This window comes from Phoxinus phoxinus (assembly GCF_949152265.1).
Source record: "Phoxinus phoxinus genome assembly, chromosome: 6".
NCBI classification, from domain to species: Eukaryota; Metazoa; Chordata; class Actinopteri; order Cypriniformes; family Leuciscidae; genus Phoxinus; species Phoxinus phoxinus.
The window spans coordinates 23,120,179-23,135,605 of record NC_136881.1 but is presented as its reverse complement, the minus strand read 5'-3'; the positions used below and the strand labels follow the sequence as shown (position 1 = coordinate 23,135,605).

General features: G+C 40.6%; 1 protein-coding gene across 1 annotated transcript in view; it reads right to left on the bottom strand.

Annotated features, from left to right (window-relative positions):
• Positions 1–50: 50 nt before the first annotated feature.
• The window catches only part of raph1b (Ras association (RalGDS/AF-6) and pleckstrin homology domains 1b), a 56,908-nt gene continuing 41,531 nt past the window's right edge, over positions 51–15,427 (bottom strand). The window contains exons 8-17 of the mRNA XM_079616162.1: positions 12,580–12,657; positions 9,382–9,541; positions 9,151–9,272; positions 8,864–8,929; positions 8,435–8,578; positions 7,831–7,941; positions 6,792–6,890; positions 6,457–6,577; positions 5,274–5,416; positions 51–3,846 (exon numbers count right to left, since the gene is read on the bottom strand). Of these exons, the coding sequence (XP_079472288.1) occupies positions 991–3,846; positions 5,274–5,416; positions 6,457–6,577; positions 6,792–6,890; positions 7,831–7,941; positions 8,435–8,578; positions 8,864–8,929; positions 9,151–9,272; positions 9,382–9,541; positions 12,580–12,657 (3,900 nt within the window). The 3' untranslated portion in view covers positions 51–990. The remainder of the gene's footprint in view (positions 3,847–5,273; positions 5,417–6,456; positions 6,578–6,791; positions 6,891–7,830; positions 7,942–8,434; positions 8,579–8,863; positions 8,930–9,150; positions 9,273–9,381; positions 9,542–12,579; positions 12,658–15,427) is intronic.

The window sequence follows — 15,427 nt, the reverse complement described above, 5'->3', positions numbered from 1 at the left end:
TTTATGTAATAAAATGGTCGTTTCTTGTAAGGTGATAATATTTTGATAGGTTGTTTGATGCGCATGTTCTAGAATCTTTTTAAGGCATGGCTGTATTCATGAGCCAATAATACAGGTTATAATACAGGAAGGATATAAGATACATCTATGTGAATAATGATTGTGTCATTCAGTCACATGACTTAAAAGTCCATCTCTTCATAGGTGAACAATTTGTCAAAGTCAGCTTAAATGTTCACCAGAGGAAGTAAGGACTAACAAGGAACAGCAAGGCAGTCATTTGTTTTACCTATACAAAGATACTGCAGCAAATGAGAATATCTACATTTTAAACAGGTCTAAAAAAAAAGCAAACATTCCACAGTCTCACAGAACTAGACATGAGGCAACTCCCTGAACAACTCCTCCTTCATGTTACATTTTGACAATTACATTTAAAACGCACTTAAAGTGGCTCAAAGAATAATAGTGATCAGAATAGATGCTAGATGTATCCACTGAGCACTGGATCTGCCACATAATTGGTGAAAGTCGTGCCGAACTAATATACCAACCAAACACACAGTCTACATCGACCTATACATCTAATACTCCTCAAACAACAACCATCCAATTATTTTAAAAAATGCAGTCTAAAATAACAAAATCTCTTCAGATTATTAAATAATAATATAAAAAGAATATAAAATCTAAATTAAAATCCCACCCAACCCCAATGTTCAAAACATTCGTCTTCCCAAAAATCAACGAGATTATTTTATATTATGCAGTTTTGTCTTCCATGCAGTACCAAGGTGTTGAAGTGGAATCACTCAGTTGTTTGAAACTGAAACTGATGCACTGTCACAAAGTCACAGTAAAGCTGAAACTTTTTGAGTCGTTTTGTACAGAACAAGCTGAGCATAATCAACAAAATGATGGCTTCCCCTCTACAACCATGACAGACATGAAATTAGCAAGCAAGAGTGTCCAAGAAAAGTTGAAGTTGTATCAGTTTGTTAGTTTGGTGCTGTTGTCCCGCTTGGGTGGGGCTGGAGGCGGCCCTCTCCGTAGCGTTGCATAGCCTGAGATATTCCCGGACATGAAGCCACTCCCACTGTGCCTCTGTTGGTCATGCAGAACGTCAGGGGGTGGTGGTGGCAAAGCCATGTCATCCATTGTGGCCACAGGGTCCACTTTGTCTCCCAAGACTCGCGAAGACTTGCGTTTCAATGTCTTGTTAAGGTCCTCCAAGAAGTTGGGTTGCGTGGTGCCTTTGGGAGAAGATGGCAGAATAGGGCCCCCTTGTTTGGAAGGTGGTGAGAGCGGTGGAGACTCTTTAATAGTGTTGTTACAGCGAAGTGATGCTGGAGGTTGCGACTTCTTTAGGGAGCTCTTGCCCCAGGCAGGCTGGGGCTGTGGATTGACCACAGCTATTTTTGGAGACACACCATTTGGATCACCTGGAAGAGGGGGTGGTGGAGGGAGGTCAGACTCCAGTGGGGGAGGGGGGAATAATTCATTCTCTGGGGGTGGAGGGGATGGGAAGTCTGCTGTTGATTGGCGGTTCTGATTAAATTTGTTCTGCAAAGCCAAAGGAAGATTTGCCAGATTGAGCTTCCCTGGTTTGGGGGGTGCGCGTGGACCTGTAGAAAACTCTTTGGAGGGTGAGATGCTCGAGGTTGATGTTAATAAAGAAGCAGAACTAGGGTTAAACTTGCTCATCAAGTTTCTGCAGGACTCCTGGTACTGGTTGCGTTGAGGAGTCGGTGGAGGTTTCTTGACACCTGCAGCTGAGCCAAAGGGGGACTTTCTGATAGGAGAGCCTGACAGAGGAGGAGGAGGAGGGGGGGGAGGAGGGGTAGGGCCTGACATCGGAGGAGGAGGAGGAGGAGGGGGGGGAGGAGGGGTTGGGCCTGACATCGGAGGAGGGGTAGGGCCTGACATCGGAGGAGGAGGGGGGGGAGGAGGAGGAGGAGGGCCTGACATCGGAGGAGGAGGAGGGGGAGGAGGGCCTGACATCGGAGGAGGAGGAGGAGGGGGAGGAGGGCCTGACATCGGAGGGGGAGGAGGGCCTGACATCGGAGGAGGAGGAGGAGGAGGAGGAGGGGGAGGAGGGGTAGGGCCTGACATCAGAGGAGGAGGAGGAGGAGGGGGAGGGCCTGACATCAGAGGAGGAGGGGGAGGGGTAGGGCCTGACATCGGAGGAGGGGGAGGAGGGGTGGGACCTGGAGGAGGAGGAGGAGGTGGTGGTGAAGGAAAAGCAAGGGTACTCTCTGGTGGAGGTGGTGGAAACTCAGGTGACCGCTGTTGTTGCTGGGCTTGACCTACAGGCTGCCATTTTGGTTTAGCCTTCACTGCAGGTGGGGACTGGGGAGCTTTGTGGCTCTCCGCTTGATTGGCCACTGCAGGAGATGCAACAGGGAACTGGCTAGCAAGCTGCTTAACCAGGGATGGCACTGATGAGGTTTGGCTGGCGAGGGGCAGTGTCTTGGAGATACTGTGCTGCTTGGGTAGTGTTGGTGGGGGTTGGTTCTTCAATGGTGCGGGAGGTGGAGGTGGAGGAGGAGGGGGAGGGGGCGCTGGAACTTGAGGTAATGGAGCTACTGGGGATACTGAAAAAATGCCATGGGAAGTTTTGGGTGCGGTTTGGGGTATAAATCCACCAGTAAAAGTTTTTGGTAAAACTGCTGGTTGAATTGGCAGCTGTGTTGGGCATGGTGGAGGTGGTGGATTTGGAGCTGGAACAACATGCTGTTGATGAGGGAATGTGGGTGCAGGTGGTTGCGGAAAAGGGGTCTGATTGGCTGGGGGCAATACGTCCTGGGGTACATTGGAAAATTTGTGGGCAAGAACCTGCTTGAGTCCATTGGTTTTGAAAGGTGCTTGGACTGTAGAGAGTGGTGGAGGAAGGGGAAGGCCATTAGCCTGGATAGGGGGTGGAGGAGGGTGTAAAGGGTGTGATTGGATTGGCACTATGGGTGGAGGAGGTGGGAATGGTTGTGACTGCATGGGCATTATGAGAGGAGGGGGTGGTAGAGGCTGTGACTGCGTAGGTTTTAAGAGAGGATAAGGTGGTAGATGTTGTGACTGCATGGGCATTATGGGAGGAGGAGGTGGTAGAGGCTGTGGCTGCGTAGGTTTTAAGAGAGGATAAGGTGGTAGAGGTTGTGACTGCATGGGCATTATGGGAGGAGGAGGTGGTAGATGTTGTGACTGCATGGGCATTATGGGAGGAGGAGGTGGTAGAGGCTGTGACTGCGTAGGTTTTATGAGAGGAGGAGGTGGTAGATGTTGTGACTGCATGGGTATTATGGGAGGAGAAGGTGGTGGTGGTGAGGGGGGCAGAGGCGAGGACTGTAAAACTGCTGCTGGGGCTGGTGGACCAAGCTTCAAAACAGCCATGGCTGATCCCGGCGGAGGCAGTGGGGCAGGTGGAGGTGGAGGAGGAGGAGGTGGGATGTTTGCCCCTGGTGGAATATTGTTTGATTGTGGTTTGGATACCGGAGGGACTGGTGGCACTTGCTGCTGGATTTGAGGCTGAGGTTTGTGGTGACTTATAGCCTGAGAAGCATTCTGCAGGCGAGTGATAGTGCTGTATTTGGCAAACATGGTAGGAGTAGCATGGTGGGGGATACTGGAAATAGGAGGTGGTGGAGGAGGTGGTGGAGGAGGAGGAGGAGGTGGCGGGGCTGGAGTTGCTTGGGGTGGTGCCTGTGTCGGAGCTTGGTGGACACTTCCACGTGACTGTGGAATTGAATGTGCATTTGGCTGTTGCTGTAGGTGTGGATGCTGCTGTTGGGGCACATGATGAGAAGAATGGGAGCTATGGCTTGAATGGGTAGAACGGATTGATTCTGGTCTTGTCTGAACCAAAAAAAAAACAACAACAACAAATAAACAAAAATGAATAATGTGTTATTTCTTATTTGTATATCTTGTATTTCCCTATTCAAATACACTTCATTTAGGTCATCGGCTCATTAGAATAGACTCTAAAACCTGAAATGGGTGTCATAAAAGGAGACATTCGAAATGTACAGTTTGGGGGGCTCCTACAATGGGGTTGAAAACCGCTGGCACACAAGAATAGTCACCTAAAATTGAAAATTTCACTACATATTTCAGCACCTAATTTCATGTTGTTACAAACCTGAATGACTTTTTCTTCCTTGGAACACAAATGGAGAAATTTAGATTTTTCATGCAGTTCAAAAGAACGAGGACTAAAGATATGAAGATTCAATAATGACCAGAAGAGTCGTCCATACAACTTGAACTATATTCCAATTCTTCTGAAGCCACACAGTAGCACTGTGTGAAAAATGTTATGGAAATTTTACATTTAGATGTGTTTCTTTTACTTTTGTATGGGTACAACTTTTATTAGCATTGAAGATGTATTGTTTACTCATGAGAATTTAAAGGAATATAATCATATAAGCAAAAAGCACATTATTAAAGATATAAAACCAAGCTTTTAGAAATGTTAAAAGTTAGGACAAACTTTCAGGAACGAAATGTTCTCTGAGTCATGTGAAGGCTGACAATATGTGTGTGCACAGTTTCGATCAGCACACGAGATCTGTAGCAGGAAACTTTTGCTGACATGACAAGTTGTTCTGTCTGCTAGAAATAATGTTGGACATGAGATCATGAGCACATGAGACCATGAGCTAAGAAGTCTGGCTTTAAGGTAACAAAGGTTTTTTACACAGGATGTGTTAGGGTATATAACATTGGCGAAAGGGACTGGCCTTCGCCTTCTCATGTCAGATGCTCTCTGCGTGAGAATGCCATGGGCCTTCTCATACTTAGACACTGTCTGTATGTTGAACGCCTATTTCATGCATGAAATAAAATACTTTGTTTAAACTTTTGAGAAACGACTTTGTCTCCTTCATCCAGGTTTTTGAATATTGATAATTTCCACGACAAAAAGAGCAGAATTTAAGATGCAACTGACTGAAAACCTTAGTTTCTCATACAAAGCTATAAGGGTTCCATATCATTGAATACATAACTGCATCAATTATTACATAATTTATTGCAACTGCATGGAGAAAAGTGACCTGCACGGTCAACAGAATCCTTTTGTGTTCCCCAAACGAAAGGAAGTCACACAGGTTTAGTACATGAAGGTGATCAAATGATGATGGAATTTTCACCAGTGTAAACTTTTCCTTTAAATAATTGGTTCATCTTAGTGTTTTATCAAGAGATTAATTGAAGAAAGTGGCAGGTAAAGAGCAAAGATGTATCTCTCCAGATCAAAACGAGAAAGAATAACTCACCTTTGTGCTCTCCTCTATCTGAGTCCCTCTCTTCCAGGCCTCAGAGAAGATTGAACTGACCACACTCTGGGAGCGGGCATGGGAGGATGAAGTGCCATCGGACATACCACTGTCTGTCTGGCTAGAGTGGTTTGACTGAGACACTTTAAGCACAAACAGATTAAACATTAACAATAACCCATACACTTACAGTAATGCAAGTCAGTAAAATCACTATTATTCCAAAGGAAATTCTCCAGAACTGCCAATGCTTATATTTCTAGAAATTTCAGTAGAAAAGCATGGATTTTTTTTTATAAAAATATAAAGGAGCAGTCAATAATAGCCTTGTTTCCATTACAGAATCGTCTAAATGTCGGCGTTTCCATTAACTGATGTTATGCGACTAAAACGTAATTTTTTTCTCTGGCGATAAGTCCTTCCAAACATCATGTCAACGCATGTTGGTAGGTTTATGTATATCGCAGTAGCACTAGCCATATTTTAATCGAAGGAGACGTAGGTGTGTTATCCACGCATTAAAGGGATAGTTCACTTTAAAATTAAAATTCTGTCATCATTTACTCACCCTCAAGTTGTTTCAAACCTGTATTAATTTATTTCTTCTGCTGAACACAAAGAAAGATATTTTGAAGAATGTCAGTAACCAAACAGTAGTCTGTACCTATTGACATCCATAGTAGGAAAAAAAAAAATACTATGGAAGTCAATGGGTACAGACTACTGTTTGGTTACTGACATTCTTCAAAATATCTTTCTTTGTGTTCAGCAGAAGAAATAAATGAATCCCTTCAAGGTCTTGATAAATTGTGGCATTTCTTTTGTTGTTTAGAATCCAGTATATCCGTAATTCTTTTGTATTTTATGAGTTTAATAAAAAACTCTGTCTCATCTTCTGTCCAAGCAAACCACGCTTTCTTTAAAGAATGATCAACTTTTACGTACGCCAGGTGACCTGTACATGCAAAACAAAACTGTTTCCATTGCAGTTTTGCAAAATATTCCTTTTTCAAATTGCCTGAAAAACCACCTCATGCGAGCATAAAAACGTATTTGCGATATGTGAGTTTTTGCGAAATTGACGTGTTTCCATTGGGCGTATTTTCAATTCGCAATTTAATTTGTGCAATGTGAAGGGCAATGGAAAACGCAGCTAGTGTCTAAGTAGGTCTAAGTTACTCACCAGGTATACTGACTGAGCTTGTTCCTGACTTGATGCTGGTGCTGGAGAGAGAAGACCAGTCATAGGCAGCTTCAGTGCGCTTCATGGCTTCCTGGTAGTTCACATACAATTGCTTCCCATACTGTGCATAAAACACAATGTGCAGAGATTAGGCTTAAGAAATGTCCAATGTGAGCTCTGGCAACAAGTTATTTTTCAAATACAGAAGAATGTTGGTTGTATAAATAATTTGGCATATTAACTTGTACTAGAAGAGCATGTTGAAAGGCCATAGGTTTTTATTAATTTCATTAATTCATTAATAAAACAGACGACAGGAAAAGACATAGGATTACCTTAGCAATACGAATCCCATTGACCCATTGGTGTAGAGTTCTGACATCATCACAGCACAGGTATTTGATATATTGTGACTTCTTCTGGATCTGAGGGTGCTGTGGGCACAATCAATAAAGTTACCAAGACAATTAAGAGGACAATGGTTCCAGACAATTTCTTTAGCTTGCTAATACTTATAAACCACTAGAGGGCAGCAACAAGGGTTTATGGCATGAAGGATCACTGACGCCCCCTAGTGGAAGTCTGAAGCAGTTGTGTTCATTTTTGAAAAGATTCTTTTTTTTACAAGTAACTAGATAAGACATTTTGGGGTGTGAGTGCGTGGCATGTACGTTGTAGATCAGCTTTATTTTACTCATAAATTGAAAAACCCCATAGGAAAATCTCGAAAGAACCAGCAGTGAATTTTGGTCCGTTCAAGTCATCTCGTAAAGATCGTATTTACGAGTTGAACGCACATGATCGTAAATGCGAGTGTGAAGCTCAGGATTTTCTTTAAGCCCCGATCTTTACGAGTTGGGGAAGTGTCAGTGAGAAACAAAGCGGAACACCACAATACTTAAAGGTATTTAGCAGTGATATTGTCAGGCTTTTCCATTTACAGCGTATTAAGCGAATTGCCTGCACAGAATAGGATGGCATTATAATATAACAATGTAATATGTAACGATAAAGTTTGCAGTGGTTCATAAATTAAACTTTAAAAACATAAAAAAGCAAAACACACACTCTTGTACATCTATCTTTATGAAGACATTCATTGACACAATGCAATCTCTAGCAGTTTACCCTAACCTTACCCATCACAACTAAGTGCCTAACCCGAACCCTTACCCTAAACCTAATTATAACCTTATCCCTAAAACCAAGTCTTGACCCTCAAACAGGCCCTTAAAGGGGTCTCAGAAAGTGAGGACCGGCCAAAATATCCTCACTTTACTCTCTTTGTCCTCACTCCAATGGTCTAAAACTCAAACTGGTCTTCACAAAGATAGTTGTACACACGCATACGCACACACACACACACACGCGCACCTTGAGGGCCAGGCAGTAGTCAGTGGGGGCCTTGTACTTGCTTCGGTAGTCCTGACCATAATAAACATTAACATGGTCCAACTGCAGGAAGCACACCAAATCCCTGGAAGCCTACAGCGTTCAAAATAAACATTAATATTGTTTTATATTTATTACCATCTGTTGTTAATTTGGACAGGTTATTATGTATAGCTTACAGTGAAGGAAATTGAGATGATAAAAGCAAACATTTAGAAATACAACAATACTATAAATTGCAGATACAACAAAGCAGAATCAAATATCAAGGGACAAATCTTAACTGGCATGTCGTTAACTGTCACATAATTTGATACTAACACAAAACCCATGTTTCATTTGTATGTGTGTAATAGACTTGATCAAATAATGATTAAGTAATGTTTTCAACTTAAAATGATATAACAAAATGGGGGTTGATGTCAAAGTGGATGACAAACAGCATATGGTTTGTGTAGAGTATCCCCAGTGAATCCATAAACAGGAAATTCCACTCAAGAGTTCATTAGGTTCTATGTCCATTTAAAGAGAACATGACACCAAATCATATGATAAAACAAAAATAAACACACACAATAACACTGACCTTGGCTTTGCCCTTCGGCACAAAATAGATGCCAGATGCCCTCAGCAGAAAGTAGCGCTTCTTCCAAGACTTTTTACCATCCTCCTTCAACCACAGCACTCCCTCAATTTCAGGAACAGACACCGAGCTTCCACAAAAACATTCCTTCAAGACATACAGATACAAAAAACATCATTAAGCATATCATATGTTATCTTGACAGATGTAGACAGATAAAAACTCTGTCAGCCATCACAATTATCACTTCCAAATTAACATCACAGTGATGAAGGCTTTGGGTCACATTCACTAACTGCGTGTGTATGTACTTATTTGCATGTTAAACAAGGCAAAATATAAAAATCTGACTTTTTTTTATTTAAAGCAGTTGCATTATAATTACATTTTTAGCCATATTAATATGGAGTTGTATTATAATGTATGTTTCACCTCCAGCAGTGCCTCCTTGTTTCTGTCTGCCATCTCAGAGGTCTCCTTCCTCCCAAGTAAATAGTTCTTAGAAACACAACAAGTGAATCAGGGTGGCGGAATAAAAAAGCTCCAGTACACAAAAAAATCATAACTCATTACTATTACTTTAGCCTAACTTTATGTAAGAATGTGTGCATATACACTACTGTTCAAAGGTTTGTAAGAGCCATTTATGTTTTAGAAAGAATGCCTAATGTTTAATCAGATTTTTTTCAGCAGATATGTAACAAAAAATAGAGCTTCACCTGTGGGTTTTTGAAAAGTGCATACTTTTCAATCCGCTCAATAAACATGAGTTTGTTCTGACTGTCTCTGGTCCAGTTGAGCAAGTTCTCCACAAGGTTCTCATGGTCTTCAAAAATTCTCTCTGAGGAAAAGACAGAAAGTAAGAGGGAGTGAGAGTGATAGAGTATATAATAATCTACATATTGTCCCTCAGGTTCACAGGTCATCTAAGCATGTGCAAGCATCCTCACCCATCTGTAGCTCAGGGATGGTCTCGACCAGGGCCCAGTCTGGACTGTAACCGCAGTGAGATTTATCCAGCAGACTATCCAGCACCTGCCTGACTGTCTGCCTCTCGTCCACCATCATGGTCTTTGAACTCTCATCTGACATGTGTACACGTATCACCAGCTGATGAAGAAGATGAAAAGGAAAGCACAGTTTGGTTAATTCAAGTACATTTAATAGGGACTATATTTACACATACATTTTCATAGTAAGCCACATTTCACAGATTATACACTAGAACGAGCCAAACGTTTAGACATACTCGTATGTTTAAATGCTAGACTTTAGCACTGTAGATAAACATATTATGCCTACGTATGAACATATTTACAAAAATAAATATTTTTAAATGGATGAATTGGAATGGATAGTGGAAGAAGCAGCCAATAAGTGGATTGTAAACATGTCAAAACATGTCATTGATGGTGTCTCCATCAATACTGTTTAAAAATCATTCCAGGATGCACCTCATGTTGGTTGGTTTGTTTGATCAAGTTGATTGACAAAATGGCCAGAGTGTCTCCCCAAGCTAACTGTAATCTAGATAAAGGATGACTACATTGAATAAACTACAATATAATCAGGTTTTGGCAGGTCATGATTCATAAATGATGTTCCATCCCTGCATGCCATGGCCATCAGAGCGCCTTCCCTAGGAGGAGCCTTCAACATTAGCCAAACAAAATTTAAAAGGCCACGGTTTCAACCTCTTCTCACTAGGCATCTGACAAATTTTGCATGGTCAAGACTCTTGTGTACCATTATATGGACTCCAAAAGGTCATGGAAATATATATATAATAACACTAAATATAATATAGTTCCGGTTTCTTTTAAAGGTGAACTATGCAGGTTTTTTACCTTAACTGAACAGCTTCGGAGTCATTGGAATGGTTATATTACTTTTTTCGGGTTGAATGGTGGTCGTCTCGGCTCGCACCCCCCTATCGCCTGTGAGCGGAAAAACCACCCTAGCAACTTTGGAGTGGCGGGCCGCCGCGTCAGAAAGTATCGCGTGATATCAGGTCTTGCGATGTAACGAATTGCTTTACGGCAAAAAAATCTGCAAAAAATATGTCATTATTGCGCTCCCTCACGCTGTCAGAACCCGAATAAAGGCGACGTTTTAAAGAATGTCTGCTTTGATGTCTGCTAGCCTCTGGTATCTGAGAGTAACCATGAGTTTTTCGACAGTGTTGTCAAATATATATTCCGAAGCTGTAGGGGGAGCTCTATAGAGCAACCTGCGAGCAAAAAGCGAGAATACAGAATACAGCGACTGCATAGCCCTGCTTTAAATTATTATTTTTTTGGACACTTTGGAACTTTATAAGAAACACATATTACATCATGCTTTACTCTGGTGCTGTCTTTGAATCAGTTTTGACAAATCTTTTTTTGTAATATGTACTACATACATTTACTTTTGTTACTTTGCATAAATACAGTGTTTGTCACTGTAATCTTCATAAGATTATGATTTTGATACGGAAATGTGAGCAAAACCAAAGTATATTGATATGTTCATTAATGTTTCAAGGCATGTAAATCATCATAACTAATATAGCTTGTGAAATATTTCTCCAGAGATATAACATGATCGAACACACTTATATCCATTTAAAAAGATCAGACAGATCAAATGTTTCAAATATAATGAAATAAACAAATGGCATGCACCTAAGGTTTGTGCACATTGTATAGAAAAAAAACATAATTAGTACAGTAGGTTACAAATATGTAGTTCAAATTGGAATGTTTGACTTTGGGCAAAGATTTATGAACTGAATTGGAATATGATGTGGATCTTCAGAAACGTGGTTTTAATAAAGACTAACTGGGAACAGAATTGACAACTGGCTTTCATCCCTCTCTATTTCACACCCAATTTTCTTTCTTCCAGAGAGTGAGGAACAAAGAGCGTGTAGTGAGAGAAAGTGTTGCATAGGCACATTAACAGACAGCACTGCCAGAGGTCCTGAAAGTCATAAGAATATCAGGGAGTATGAGGCCCTTTTCCAAACCTAGTCTCAGCAGAAAACACTGCTAATTTATGCTCTTTTCCCTCTCACACATGTTCAAACACACACGCAGCGGCAGACCCATACTATATCACACATCTGGACCTGGCCTGCCTCATTCTTTGACCTCAGCACAAACAATCTATCACATTGTGCAATGTTTCAATTGAAGGAAACTATTGCGTACAAACTCAGAACCGTAGCAAACTGAAACACAGATGAGTGCAGGAAACAACAGAATTTCAGCAGAAAAATCACAAATTTTCACGTTCAATTTAACCAAATAACCACTTTTAAAGTGCAAGTTTATATGACTTATATTTTGACTAAACTGAACTAACTAAACTTGAAACTGACTAAATTTGCTCAGGTGCCCAACATATACTACATGCAGTGAAAATGTTTATTTTTTCCTTAATTACATTTTTTTGTTTAATTACAATTTACATATTATATTATCAGCCATTTGAGTAAAATTTTTAGCTCACATGAACTCCACAAGTAGAATTTTAAATATTTCTTATTGACATCCTCCCCCTCCAGATTTTCAATGGGGTCTCAGACTTTTGGACCACATTGCATATTATTATAATCGGCTGTTTTTTTCTTTTATTATTGAAAGTGTTTTTGACGCAGTATCATTCTGTATCGGTCTCGCTGCACCATTGCTGCCAGTTTTCTTTTTACACATAATGAATGGAAACAGTCATCTGTCTTGGCTAAAGAGGCCCAATCACTGTACTGTATCCAATTCATTCACTTGGTATTAGTATGTGCCTGGTGGCATTTATTGTGACAGCCCTTTTCTGATGAATGGAGTAATAGGATACGTCGTCTCTACAAATAAACCCAAAACTCAGACCAGTTTACGCGACAATAAAAAAAACACAAAGAAAATTTTTAAACATGTAATTTGAAGTAAAACCTTCACCGACGGCTATGAAGGGCTTGTTTGTGCATCTTCCATTCTAAGCAGACAGAGTCTCTCAGACACATGAGTGACCTATTTTCTACTGTGCATTCGTTCTATGACTTCTCCCGCTAGAGCGTGTGAAGGGCTGCATCATGCAGTACAGAGTACACAGAGGAGGTTTACTGACCCTTGGGGGGGATTCAGAGATTCACAGTGATTTTGACTCACCTTTTTCACCTGGGCTTCTTTAATTTTCTCTAGTGCCACACGGATTTTCTCAGCCTTCGCTTTGGCAGCCTGCTCCTCCTGTGGATGACACAATGACATGTTAACAAAGAAACACTCGCAGAGCATTACTTTCATCCACTACTGAGGTGTGAAATCAGACAGGTGGATTTCTGTTCTGCACATATCCTCACTTACCTGCCCTCTCCAACATGCAGTCATCACATCCATTTCTGACCATTTAAAACAACCCTGAAACAATTACAAAGTCTCTGTATCTGATCAACCAGCAACCAGAGACACAAAAGGAAGTTACTCGATCACTCTGCTCATGTTAACGGTCCCTTAGAAAAATGGCTGCTCATTCATTCAATACCAATTCAAGGAGATACACAGATTCACCGCCGCACCAGCTTGAATGTTTCAGAACTCCATTAACCAATGTTCTCATCACAAACGGCAGCTATAACAAGACTATTTGAAAGGTCTGACAGGTACTTCCAGCTGAAGTTTCAGAGCTGCCGCAGGTATGGCCTGATGAAAATCATTGAAATAATCCGGAAAAAAAGCCAACTGCAGCTAAATCTGAAGAAACATGAAGCTGAAATGAGCATTGGTCGCGACACACAGATGAAAACGGTTCCCCTCACATATCTCTACACCCAGAGTACCGTACACACAACTCTACTGCTCAGCATTGGGAGGGGATTGAGACCTCCCCCTCTCTTTCTCTCTGTGAAACAGCTGCATGTCTCTGGTAGCGTGCCCAATCACAGGGTTTAATCCCTCTCACCAGCAGACCAAGCCGCCATCAGCTATAAAAGACCCTCTCGTACCACTTCTCCAATCAGAATGAACATATGCTTCTCGGCGGCCAATCAATTAGGTTAGTTTCTTTGACCTTCTTTCCACTGGCCAATAAAGTTGAGGCCAAATGCAGATGATATTGTTGTCTGATGCTTTTTCTGTGGTTGTGGGAAAACACCCTCCACAGTGGGGATGAATGATATATAGGCCTTGTATTTATTGTTTCACCCATTTATTTAAAGAAAAAAGTTAGTTATTTGGAGGGGGTTTGAAAGGACAAACCCCTTACGTCAACTTTGATTACTATTTTGCCATGTTTTTTCTAACAGAACAGAGATGGGCCAGATTAAGAAATACAAAGTCAGAGAGACAAATAAAGACTTCAATATGCAAAGAATGTGCAATGAAACGCATATAATGAAGACAGGAGAGAGTGGGGAAGGAAACAAGAGGGGTATATGTGATCTGAAAGACCAGCTTCTCTTTCTCGAATCATTGTCTACGGCAGATGCATATTTATGATGCAGAAAGCGAGAGAGAGAGAGAGAGAGAGAGAGAGAGAGAGAGAGAGAGAGAGAGAGAGAGAGAGAGAGAGAGAGAGAGAGAGAGAGAGAGAGAGAGAGAGAGAGAGAGAGAGAGAGAGAGAGAGAGAGAGAGAGAGAATGAACAAAAATGAGAGATCTGCAAACAGCCGAGGCTCAGGCTTCGATAAAAAGCATTAAATTCCCTTTGAAGTCTTTTTTCCTTTCTCCAGTTCTCTCTCTGTCTGTGTTTGAGCAGAGAGTCTATGTCTCAGCAGTCTGCAGTGAGTCCATCCAGAGTGAACAGGAAAGCAAACACTGTTTGAGAGATCTGATGAAATCGTGAGGAAACTGGGATTTCAAGAACATCTCCGCTTCAGTTGTCTAAATGCATAATGCATAATGTCATGACAAATAAATAAAACTTAGATGACTCACCTTTATTTAAAGAAAAAAAATAACCCTAATTAAAAGGACAAATTTATTGTTGTTATTGCAGCCACTTAAAACTGAAAATCGAATTTAAACAGAAGAATTCGGCACAATTTCTAGGTCACTAGAAATTCTAGAGATCACATTTTGCATACTAAGAAACTTAACTTAGAAAATACTAAGAAAATGTTTTCAAAATAGCTATTCCTGTAAACATTTCATATACATGTAAACTTTAATATACTTACAATACTACAACAATTACCAGAAATAATGTTGTAATGCAGTACAATGAACTTCAGAAAATAATAAACCGTATCAATTGGGTCGTTGCACAAGCTTCGTGGTTTAACAAAAGCTCACACATCCTTGAAAAATCAAAGTGGCGTCAGATTTAAATTCTTATTATTTATTAACTTGACATAACAAAATGCGCTTAATCCACCATTCCCTGCACCAGACAAAGCATCTACATTGGTATGACAACATGGGAATTTCAATCACGTGCATACTATCTGTTCTCAGGAATAAATTTAAAAAAGTTAGTCAATACAAAGCCTTTTGTTAGCTTATTAATGTTTAAATGTAAATGTAAAAAATACAAGGCTGTCTATGCTCTATGGCTAACAGATTTATTAAAGAGATAGCTGACCCCAAAAAATCTGTCATCACTCACCCTCATGTAGTTAAAAACCTGTATGATTTTCATTCTTGTATGGAACAAAAAATATATATTTTGAGAAATGTATCTGTTTTGCTCCCCAAAAAACAGTTTGGCTACCAGTATTCTGCTAAATATCTTTTGTGTTCTGCAGAAAAAAAGTCATACAGGTGTGGAATGACATTAGGGTGATTTTTGGGTGAATTATTCCTTTTAAATAATACTGTTTTATCACAAGGAAAGTAAAACTGTCTGTGATTCAATATACATTAAGGTAGTCACTAGTGTTACTACACTACTACAACAAACACAAATTTCACACACAAATTGTGGCATATAAACAAAATAATAGGTACATCAGTTTTAGTTTTATATATGAGCTCTTGAAATGCCCTAAAATGAAATGATGTAAGTGATGAGCAGCCATTTC